At 41.2% G+C, this 12,459-nt stretch overlaps 1 protein-coding gene and 1 pseudogene across 1 annotated transcript in view; one reads left to right on the top strand and one right to left on the bottom strand.

Annotated features, from left to right (window-relative positions):
* Positions 1 to 2,435, top strand: part of LOC110490956 (ribonuclease 3-like) — a 160,556-nt pseudogene extending 158,121 nt beyond the window's left edge.
* A 712-nt stretch (positions 2,436 to 3,147) lies between these two features.
* Positions 3,148 to 12,459, bottom strand: part of LOC110490014 (cadherin-6) — an 87,856-nt gene continuing 78,544 nt past the window's right edge. Inside the window, exons 8-12 of the mRNA XM_021563091.3 lie at positions 11,909 to 12,045; positions 9,902 to 10,023; positions 9,603 to 9,720; positions 9,068 to 9,319; positions 3,148 to 8,619 (exon numbers count right to left, since the gene is read on the bottom strand). Coding sequence (XP_021418766.1) covers positions 8,105 to 8,619; positions 9,068 to 9,319; positions 9,603 to 9,720; positions 9,902 to 10,023; positions 11,909 to 12,045 — 1,144 coding nt within the window. The 3' untranslated portion in view covers positions 3,148 to 8,104. The remainder of the gene's footprint in view (positions 8,620 to 9,067; positions 9,320 to 9,602; positions 9,721 to 9,901; positions 10,024 to 11,908; positions 12,046 to 12,459) is intronic.

Below are 12,459 nucleotides of genomic sequence, written 5' to 3' on the forward strand. Positions count from 1 at the left end.
GATTTATTCTCCGGCCAAAAAACGGTCACGCCAACATACAGACCAGCCCAAACACAGGACCAAACAGTCCGGAGAATACAAACATGAAAACCACAACCAACAGAGTAACAAAAATCAATCCCGCACAAAACAAGGGCGGGTAAAACTACTACATATAGAGAAGCTAATTAAACCAAAATACACACAGGTGAAACTAATAAGACAAAACCCACAGACAAACGAAAAAGGGATCGGTAGCGGCTAGTAGGACGGTGACGACGACCGCCGAGCACCGCCCGAACAGGCAGGGGAGCCAACTTCGGCGGAAGTCGTGACAACAATACACCGGAAAAAATAAAACACATTGTTCAAAACATACAATTCTCAGGGAGAAGTACATTTTTAATCTAAAAAAAATTTCATATTTTTCCGTCATTGTCTTTTGATGAACGAAAACATGTTCTATCATAGTAGCTCAAAATTGATCAGAAATTACTACTTTGCTTTGCTCTTTGCAATTTTGTTTTTTGTTCTTCCTCCTCCTTGTACTCCTATTTTTACAGTACTGTACCCTGCATCTCACAAACTTGTCCTTTGTCTCTGTAATACTGTAATTCGTGTTCTTTGTTGATATGAACCTGCAACCAGTCAAAATCTAGCTAAAATTCTCAATTGCTAAAACACTAAGACCCATTGGCTGAACAAAGTTCTCAGTTGCCTGGACTCATTTAGCTAATTATGCAGTCTGTTGTCAATACCTTAAACCATTTCACATGGTAAAACACAATTTGCAGATCTCACTTAGACTTTTCAGCAAAACTCTAAACACATTCTCATTCTCAAAACACATTCTGCACTCTATCCCTCGCTGTTTGTTGAAGTGCATATGTTTGCTTATACTAGATGTTAGCCTCCCATTGCTGTAGAGAGACGTTGGGGCATTTGGCTATACGTTTGACATTATAGTCATTTAGCAGACGGTCTTATCCCGAATGCTTTATTGTCTGTAGACTACATGACATGGTGGAGTGACCAAAGATTCGACCTGGGGTCAAATACTATTAGTTGTCTTTTAAATAGAGTGTGTTTGATTGAGCTTTAAGTGAAGAGGAAATTAAGCAACGCCTGGAGGACAGTGGAAGTTGATAGAAATGCTATTGATATTTTTAAAACCAACGCATTTCGGCCCGTGGCCTTCATCAGGGTTTTTATTGATTGAACTTGACACATAGACAGTTAGTCAAAAGGATACTGTAAATCTTAGAGCCAGTGCGAGATCTGTGAACGGAATAACCTACAGTACAGAACAAACATGGTCTACACAACTAAACTGTCTGTTGTTCTTTCATGATATTCTAATCGACTTGATCTAAATTTGTGACATAAATGCTTTGCCATAGAAGACCTGGCATCCCTCCATGGGTACAGTTTTAAATTGAGACGCAGTGACGCAGTCATCCTTTTCTGTTCTCTTTATTACAGATCTCATTTGGAGATGTTATGTTCTAATTAGCTTATCAGATCCCATTCTCATCACAATGACATCAAATGAAGCCTGTCGAATTCCATGTTATTTTGCTAATATTAGGAAGGAAAATAATGATGTACTAAGGCCATTCAGTGCTGGTAATGTTTGCAGTGTTTCACGAATTATAACTAAAATGACAACATGTATGAGTACGTGTACATTACAATGTCAACACATGCTAAACACTATAGTAATCACTGTCCTCTATCGGTCATAGACTGACCTTGTCTCTCTCTCTCTTTATTCCTCTCTGTCTTTTATATTTTCCCTGGTCCATCTCTTTTATTATGTCTCTCTTTTATTATGTCTCATCAGAAGCGATTCATCGAGCGGAAGTACAGACAGGAGCTGAAAGAGATTAAACGAGAGAGGGAGCGCCAGAAGAAGGTGGGAGACGAAGCAGAGGAAAGTAGGAAGTAACAGAGCCTTTCTCTGACCCATTCGAGATGGACAGAGGACTTCTTTGACCAATTGAGATGGATGATATTGAATAGCGCATGGAAGGAGCAGGAAGTGGAGGGATGAACAATTTACAAACACTGAATTGCAAACAAAAAATGCATTTTCCTCTGACTACTCCCTTCATCTGCATCCGACTGGAGAAGATTTGTCAGGTGTAAACAATATGTTGGCAGCTTATCATTAGACTTGCTTTCACCTGGTCAGTTCTTTCAGATCAGTGCAATGAAGGAGAGACTGAGAGGAGAGGACACATTTCTAGACAATTGAGAAAGACCACCAGTCTACAGTCCACCCTGTTCTGTCTCGTCCCATTTGTATTGTGCTTGGTTGCGTTTGTGGTTGTTTTGAGCTGCTTTCATGTGTAGGTCTTAATCAATTTCATGTTGATTATGTACAGTCAGTTTTTACCTAAATCTACAGCACTGTTGGTCGTCGCTCATGATAATGAACGGCATCAACAGAAATGCTATGTTTTAAATGTCAATTTTTACTGCAAATGATATTGATACTAATTGATATTTATAAGGGTATTTGAAATATAGATTTTTCATTATAATGACATCTGTCCTCTTGATAGCCATACTCTTCATAATCAGTGTCCAACGACAAATTGCTTAATGGGAAAACTAGTAGTGGCATATCACATGCACGTTATGAGGAGGGGCAAGTGTTAATATGATTTAATTACATTAAATATGTAAAATGCCACCATCTGTCGCGCATCTGCTGCCTCTTCCTCTAACAATGAAAAAATTGTTTTTCCCCCCTCTCTCCAAATCCGATATCCAGATTTTAAAGATCTTAATTATAGATTGTGTGGAATTAATGATTGCTTCAGTTCAGTAGCCACAGGATCCGTGCTATTAACCACTTTGTCTTGAATTTCAACGTACGTCATAAGAACTTAAGCTACAGTACCTTCGAGCTAGTCTGATGTCATCCTAGGCAAAAACTAAGGGAATATGGCTAATGTGCAGACTGATTTTTTATTTCCAAATTGGTAAACAATTGGCCAGTGTCTAGGGTGTGGTTATGGTAAGTTTGAGTTTTTTGCCAGTCAAGTAGTCCCCAACTTTCTCATTTCCTATGTCTGTTAAATTGCCCTCTGTTAGGACAGCAAAGCTTATCTGATTCTGAAACACTGATGTCTGTGCATAGAAACAGTAAGGATGAATGCATGATTTTGAAGAAATGTAATTGTTGGATCATGTAAATATGCAGTAGAAAATCATGTTGTACAAAGCAGATAGATGAATTAATGGGCATCGTGTCATGACCGGGCCCCTTTTAACAACTTCACATACTATAACCTCTCATAGTATTAATCCACATAGAAAAAAAATTCTGCATCCCTATTCTCCATCCGTCCCCTGAAGTGTGCACTTGCATACTTTCTCGTATAGTAAGTAAGCCTTATCTGAGCCAAAACGTCCCATGGGGCAGGAGCCTAGCCCCTTTTTCTGTAGCGTGAGGCAGGTTGGTGTACAAGTACAGCCCCTAGACAGGATGCTACCTTCTCGCATGGATTTAACATTCCTATTCTTGTAAATCCATGACGGGTAGTGTGTAAGTGCACCATTTAGGAGAAGGGTGGAGAATTGGGACATAGCAATAGACTGCTCAATAACATAGTCAGCAACATAATATAGAGGCAACCTTAAGGCTAGCCAACTGTCTACAGTTGAGGAGGACATCAGTACTGTATACTGTAGGCTAGCTCTGGTCCAGGGTGTGAATGGAAGCATCGGTGTTAGCAGGCCGCACTAACACCCTGGACCAGAATTTACTGTAGGCTAGCCATATCTGGCAGCTAACTCTTGTGTCCTTAGCTGAGCATGGTGTTAATGCACAAACATGTATTTATAGTGAAATTATGCTGCTGACACCCTGTATTAAAGAGAGACAATGGATGTACCAATCCCAGATTGCCCCTTTAAAGAAGGAAAACAATAATGCAGTCTTCTGCTGTCATTTCTCCTTCTGACATAAACTAGATGTCAAACCCTCAGGGCAGTAGAAGAATAACAGTTGTTTTTCAGTGTGAAGGGTTTAGGAACCCAAATAAATGCTGCTTATCAAAGCCACATTTGCCACAATCTCAAACAGTCACTTACACAGTGGGTGCTCAATGGTCTTTTAAAAACATTTTCTTTACACAGTTTCTTATTATAATGTTGAGCATATTATAGTAGTATACATTTTTAACAAGTGTGTTCTTGTCTTAGAGTACTGTCTAAGCTACCACACCATTTTCATCAAATTATACGATTTTTTACATCCATGGGCACTTGGAAAATATTTTTGAAAAATAAAGTATCAAGTCCGATTTGTGTGAATCGTAAATGCTGCAGACAGAGAGAAAAATATAATCGTCATCGTGGCAATAACGTCAGTTGTGTTATTAGTTTGAAATGTCTGATAAATGTAATCTGTCCTCAGGTTGGCCTTTAGTAGAGAGTGGCCACTGCTTGTTTTAGCTAGGCTAAATCCCAAATGGCAGCCTACTCCCTATATTGCACACTACTTTTGAACAGGGCCCTGGGCAAAATTAGTGGACTATCGGGAATAAAGGGCCTTTTAGGATGCATCGCTGTACTTTTTTTCTCTTGATATACCGCTGCCCTCTGAGTGCTCCCTCATACATTCCTCTTATCAGCTAAACGATATCAAAGCTGTTTGTTCATAAATCATAGAGAAATAATGCTTGGGGGCAATATCGCAATGCTACTACTGTTTAATTTGTCTTTTGTGGCCTTGGACAATTTGGGGGTGCTTTGCTTCATTTGAATTGCTATATTTTCTTACTACATATATGTCAAACCATTTTATGACGGCAAACCATTTCATGACCATTTCATACGTAAGTGTCAGACCATTTCATGACCATTTCATATGTAAGTGTCAGACCATTTCATGACCATTTCATACGTAAGTGTCAGACCATTTCATGACCATTTCATATGTAAGTGTCAGACCATTTCATGACCATTTCATATGTAAGTGTCAGACCATTTCATGCTCCTAATATTGTATTGACCTTTACCTCTTATGTCAAGGACAATCCCAAGGCAATGTCGACCCTCTTCCTCACAACTGAAATATCATATTTCCCTTAATAATAGGCAGCGTTTTCCCCCCACATCGTCCCAATATGTCAAGCCTGCGAATGCCCTTTTTGTCAGTGTGCACTTCACAAATATATAGTCAACCATCAATCAATGACTTACATTTGAATGAAAAGGAAACTGTTTTAAAATACAGAACAGCATACAGAGTAAGACACTAAGTAAGGAATTAATGTTTAATGGGAACTGCATGTTTCGTTTATACTAAGCAACACACTGCTACTGTAACCCTCTATGCTTTCATGTCTATAGACAGTCTTCCAATAGGAATACATAATAATAATAACTACTTTATTTGTATAGCGCGTTTTAACACAAGTAAAAAGCGCCTAATTTCATAAAACAATCAAATAAAAAGTACTGACAGAGACGGGAAGGAAAATGACAAATGATAGCAAAATGAAATGACCTTTAAATGTATGATTTCAATGTATCTTTATAAAAGTGTGTCTTCAGCAGGGATTTAAAAAGAGGCACTGAATCGGCAGGCCTGGTATCCTCTGGCGGACCATTCCAAAGTCCAGGGGCCCTAATGGCAAATACCTGCTCTTCTTTCGTTTTCAACCGAGACTTTGGAATGGTCAGCGGTGCCCTGCCAGAGGATCTCAGGCTGCATCCTGGCTCGTAGGGAAATAAAAGATCTGCGATATGGAATGGGGCTAAACCAAGTCTACTAATGCAATTTAGAAATATACTCCAAAAGTGACTGGTAGCCTTTGTAGAGAAGCTAAAATAGGTGTGATGTGGTAACATGTCCTGGTGCCTGTTAAAAGAAGAGCTGCAGCACTTTGAACTAACTGTAGACAAATGGAGTGATTTCTGACGGAGACATGCACACAAACGAGTTACATTAATGTAGGCATGAGGAACAAAAAGCATGTATAACTTTCTCCAGATCAGTGACTGAAATAAGACTTTGACTTTAGCTATATTTCTTAGGTGATGAAAGCAGGACTGGACTACCGTTTTTACATGCTCGAGGTCAAGGTCAAAGAGGACAAGGTTACTGGCCGTAGGCTTTACAGTGGTGGACTAATGACCAAGGTTATTTACAATCTGGATGGGGGGCCAAATAAAACATCCTCTGATTTTTGTATCATTGAGCTGGAGAAAATGTTCAGTCATCCAACATTTTATGTCAACAAGACACTTGTGAAGGGTAGCTATGCTAGCTTGGTCACTGGGTCTGATTGTTAAATAAAGCTATGTCATCCGCCTAGCAGTGACACTGAATTGTTATGATTGTGGATGATGTCACCAAGGGGACAGGTAAAAAAGAATGTGGCCCAGATTTGACCCCTGAGGGACACAATAGTGAATAGCTGCTGGGGACATTACTGAACCACCCATGCTCACGGGAAACGTCTGCCACATAAATGACCTGAATCAGTCGAGGTCAACGCCAGAGTTTCGCCAGAGTTTCTCACCTACTTCTTCAGCCGGTCAAGGATGTTATGACAGGTATTACAGTAACACTTTTTAAAGAGGGTAAAAAAAAGTGAAGCATTATTGTGAAGGTTTACATTATTGACATTAGTTCTTCAGATACATGGTCCAGGTGTTTCAGGTACCCCCATACAGAATATAGTTTATGATCAAAATGATTGGCGTCCTTGATTTTTAAAATGTTTACCGTCATTTGATAAATATGAGTCAAAAATACTGAGCTATATTGTACGATAAATTCATTTGACAATTATATTATTTTAAACTAATACAATTGCTCATAGAACTATTTTTTATAACAATAATTAAAAACAAATCTGTATGTAAAGATTCGGTACGGAGGAATGGTCTAAGATCCCTCTCAATGTCTACTACAATCTCATAAAACATTTTAGCAAAAGGCTAAGTGCTGTTATCCTCACAAGTGGCGGGTACCAGAGTACTGAGCAATAATTTTGACCACTATTTTTGGAAAGAAAACAATATATTACTTGTTAAACAAAATCTCTTTCTCTGAGCAATTGTATTAGCATAATAATAAAAAATAGCATAAATTAGCATACCGCTCAGTCTTTTTCTCATCTTCATCAAGGGTGCCAATAATTTCGGTCATGACTGTATGCGTTTGTCACAAATGGCACCCTATTCCCTCGATAGTGCACTACTGTTGACCAGAGACTTATGTACCTTAGGACAAATGTAATGCACTATGGAATAGTATGCCATTTGTGAGACAGAATATATGCAAAACTATAAGAAGATGTGGATCAGGTATTGACAGTCAGAAAGGTTTGTTTTCTGACGTCCAACCCATAGAAATACAATGAGTAGAGCGGTTGTCCCCATTCAAGTCAATTATGCTATAGTGGGTGACTGGCGGACAGTTTGAGTGTACCCATAGAGATAAAACATTCAGCCTCTCAGCAAGGCTTGTGTGATCTCAAAAGAGCATTGTGACATACAGAGTCATTGCTATAAGAGGGTGGATGGGAAGCTAGAAGCCTGAAAACAAAACATAACTGTACAATGTATCGTATCGATTTACGGATACGCACACACAAGCTACGATAGAACTCACAAAATGCAGCTTTTTTTTTGTCCCAGAAACACTGAAAAATGAATAGGCGTTGTCTGTCTATCAAGTCCACCACAAAACCGCTTGCTGTTACTCCCTCCATTGCAGGAAGCTTTTGAAAAAGAAAAGAGTAGAAGTTTGTTTGTATATAGAGATACTGTGTATGTGGGCCTGGTGTACAGAGTAAAGTACAACAACTCTTTTCCTCAGGAGTCCCCTGCTGCCTAGCAGAGAAAGAGAAAGACCACTAAATACTGACAGGATAGCTTATCTTCTTCCTCCTAGTCCTCCAGAGAGGTCAAACATCAACGGTGATCAACGACGGTAAGACACTGCCTCGTGTCTGTTTGTGTCCTCTTTGTTTTGTTCTATTGTTTGCCACTTTCACAAAGTACCAGGAGTTAAGTTCACTTTCGCTAGTGTGCGAGTGTTTGTTTGTTTGTTGTATGTTTTCCTTTAGCTCCCCTCTTACGAGCCCCTTCTCTCTCATTAGGAATCCCTGCAGCTGTCACTGTCCTCTCCCCCGTACAAGTCAGCCAGTTTCTTAAACCTGGGTCCCCACTCGCTCAGGTAGTTATAGTCCTGGTCTCCCTCTATGGTCATGGAGCCCAGGGAGCTAAGGGACTCAGCAACCGAGCCGCTCCCTTCGTAGGCGTAGGTGGCCAGGGAGTCGTAGGGCGGTGCGGTGGGGTCCTGGTCGTTTTCCTGAAGCCTTTGGTTTATGAAGTTCCTGACGTCCGCGTTGTCCCTGTGGGCCGGGGGAAGGATCACAGTCCGACGGATGGGAGGTTGCAGGGTCTCGGGCTTAATGTCCCTGCGCTGTTTGCTCTCCTCTGTGGCCTCTGGGTTGCGCAGCGTGCCGATATCAAAGGCCTGGGTGTCCTCCTCTCCGCCCCCTTCATCGTTGTAGCTGACAACGTTGTCTCTCACATCCTCTTTGGAGATGATCAGAGGCTCCTTCTTCCTCTGCTGCCTCCTCAGGGCAGCGAACAGCACCACAATCACTATAGACAACAAAAAGAGAGGGAAAGAGAGAGAAGAACTTGAGTATGAGATGGGAGAGGCGAGGAAAGGAGAGGTGAGCAAAGGAGAGGAGTGTGCTTCGATTGATCATGATCACTTCAGAAACAAGACAAAAAAAGTCTGAGCAACTTTTTATATTTTTCCTTCCTGGATTCCTCCTATTTTCTGAAGGATAGCTTTTGTCTGTTGGGAACCATTGATGGTGTGGATATATGATACGCTCACTAATGTACTATGGTGGGCTGAGAAAGGCTTGCGCTGCCACATAGGACGTGTGATGTGAGAATTATCATTTATGTGTGTTGATGTGATTGACGCTTTAAATATGCTCTATGTAAGCCACATGCCAAATAACATTTTCTGTGTCATTTAAAAAGATTAATGGAAAATAAAGCTTTTTTTAATTGAACTGAATTGCAAAGTACTCACTGAGCAGTATGAGGACACAGAAGATGATGGCCATGAGGGCTCCAGTGCTGAGGCCTGCGGTGAGGACCAGAGCTTCCTGGTTACACAGCTGCATGTTCCCCTCGCGGTCGCAGGTGCAAACGTGCACCGTCAGGGTGTTGGTGCTGCTCTGCATGGGGAAGTCGCTGTCCGAGATCACCACGGGAACCAGATAGTTACTCCTCTGTAGCCGGCTGTAGCTGTTTCGTCTGGTCAGGATACCTGCCGTGTTGTCTGTTGGAGAGAAAAGTGTTAGAGTTAGCTACTATACAAGTTAGGTGGAGGAACGTTTCACAGTTTTTTAAGAGGCTTGTTTTCTTTCAATTTACCTTGTCTCAAATGTACGGCCTTAAATATTATATTTGAGTGTGCTTGAATACATATGACTAGGTGTGATTTACATATTGTGATCATGGCAGCTGTGGAATACATACAGCATGTTATGAATACACCAAATAAAAGACACAGACAATTAAATGTGTGTCAACTGCTGTTCTACAGGAGGAAGGGCACATACCTTTATTGTCTCTGACGGTGAAGTTGGCTTTCACAGAAGCCTCGTGCGCCAGACTAAAGAAGAACCTGTGTCCACCAATAGGCTCGTCAGCGTCTGCAGCACTTACTGTCTGAATCCTCTGAAAATGGCATGACAAATATGATCAAACACAGATACCGTACTTTATCTCGAGGAACAAGACGAATGTGTTAACTGACGAAGTTTATAAACTGATAAATGTTAGATCAGTTGGGGACCTTAGGTGGCAAAGAAGACCTGCTGTAGGGGGTTTAAAATAATAGTACATTGTTTTCCATTACCTGGTTAGCCTTGGCGTTTTCACAGACAAATGTCTCGTAGTAAGTGGCGAACGTAGGAGCGTTGTCATTAACGTCCAGTACTCTAACATAGACTGGTACACGACTCATCAGCCGTGGGTTGTCTGTGTAACAAAGGGACATGACATTTAATAACAACACCAAGTAAAATGCAATAAATGCCTTTGATACAATTATGATACTGTTCTGTGTCTCAGCAAGCACTTTGGTGTAAGTCCCTCAAATTCAAATCTAGACTTTGAAGTCAGTTCCACTGCTTTTTTTCATTCTTACCCTCTAATCAGAGACTGATTTAGTCCGGCCACGGCAAGTGGGTGCAATAAATTACCAGGTAGAATAGAAAACCAGCAGGACCGCGTAGTGTAAGATCTGAATACCCCTGCTCACAGTGGAAAATACTGTAGAACAGGGGTATTCAAATCTTACACTACGACAGTGGCACGCACCCAGTAGGGGGAGATGAACAAACGCAAAGCAAGCACTGCCCTATGAGGTCTGGAGTAATTCTGGTATGTTGTTGTACCTGATCTGGTGTCCCAGGTCTGAATCAGTCCATGATTACATATTTTTTTATGTGGAACTGGATTCAAGGTCCATATTGGATTTGGGGGCTATAGAAGTAGATCTGCTTTGTCTTGTTGATACAATGATGCAAACTCAACTACTCATACTACTGTACATGTAACTAGAAAGTACTGTACTAATTCACCACACACACACATGCACACACATGCACACACACAAACACACACGTACATCAATGATCAACAAGGCCAAGGCTTTCGACTCTGTCAATCACTGCATTCTTATCGGCAGACTCAACAGCTTTGGCTTCTCAAATGACTGCCTCGGCTGGTTCACCAACTACGTCTCAGATAGAATTCAGTGTGTCAAATCGGAGGGCCTTTTTGTCTGGAACTCTGGCAGTCTCTATGGGGGTGCCACAGGGTTAAATTCTCGGGCCGACTCTTTTCTCTGTGCATATCAATGATGTCGCTCTTGCTGATGTTGATTCTCTTATCCACCTCTACACAGACGACATTATTCTGTATACATCTGGCCCTTCTTTGGACACTGTGCTAACAAACCTACAAATGAGCTTCAACGCCATACAACACTCCTTCCTTGGCCTCCAACTGCTTTTAAATGCTAGTAAACCTAAGTGCATGCTCTTCAACCGTTTGCTGCCCGCACCTGCCCGCCGGACTAGCATCACTACTCTAGACGGTTCTGACCTAGAATATGTGGACAACTACAAATACCTAGGTGTCTGGTTAGACTGTAAACTCTCCTACCAGACTCATTTTAAGCATCTTCATTCCAAAATTAAATCTATAAGCCTTTGCTAGGTAAAGCCCCGCCTTATCTCAGCTCACTGGTCACCATAGCAACACCCACCCGTAGCATGCGCTCCAGCAGGTATATCGCACTGGTCATCCCCGAAGCCAACACTTCCTTTGGCTGCCTTTCCTTCGAGTTCCCTGCTGCCAATGACTGGATTTTTTTGCAAAAATCTCTGAAGCTGGAGTCTTATATCTCCCTCTCTAACTTTATTCATCAGCTGTCAGAGCAGCTTACCGTTCACTGTGCCTGTACACAGCCAATCTGTAAATAGCACACCTGACTACCTCATCCCTATATTATTACTTACCCTTTTGCTCTTTTTCACCCTAGTATCTCTACTTGCACATCATCATCTATCACTCCCGTATTACTGCTAAATTGTAATTATTTTCGCCTCTATGGCCTATTTATTGCCTAGCTCTCTACTCTTCTACATTTGCAAACACTGTACATAGATTTTTCTATTTTTCTTTTCTTTTCTTTTGTGTTATTGACTGTACGCTGGTTTATGTGTAACTCTGTATTGTTGTTTTTGTTGCACTGCTTTGCTTTATCTTGGCCAGGTCAGAGTTGTAAATGAGAACTTGTTCTCAACTGGCCTACCTGGTTAAATAAAGGTGAAATAAAAAAAAACATGGTACTTACTGAACTCAGTGGCAATAACAGAGACATTGTGCCAGGCGATGTCCTCTCTGTCCAGAGTCCTCAGCATGAACACTGAGCCGTTACCTGGGTGCACGTTGAGCACCCTGTCCATGTCTGTACGCCGGTCAATAGAGTACCTGCACATAGCAAACAAGTATAAGCTTCCTCACTTTGTTTTCACATAAACCCAATGCACTGTTGGCAGTGAGGCAGTGTATAAGCTTCTTCACGTTCGCAGGAATGTTATGCACCCTGCCTTTGTCTGTGCGCTGTTCTACCGAGTACCCGTATCTGCACATAACAAACAAGTATAAATGTCCTTGCATTCTTTTTAGAGAAATCCAGTGCCACATTATCACAACAATACATCCTACTGCTACAAATATCATCCAATTTGAAAGCAATTTGGATGACTGACAGTTGTGGATTGGTCGTTCGTCTAAAAATAGAATGACTTCAAAAATATGTATCTGTGCTATCATGGACAAACACAAAGGCATACACACACACGCATACATACGCACACACACACATACGCACACACACACATA

This window comes from Oncorhynchus mykiss, chromosome 15 (genome assembly GCF_057628025.1).
Source record: "Oncorhynchus mykiss isolate SJ-2025 chromosome 15, ASM5762802v1, whole genome shotgun sequence".
NCBI lineage: Eukaryota > Metazoa > Chordata > Actinopteri > Salmoniformes > Salmonidae > Oncorhynchus > Oncorhynchus mykiss.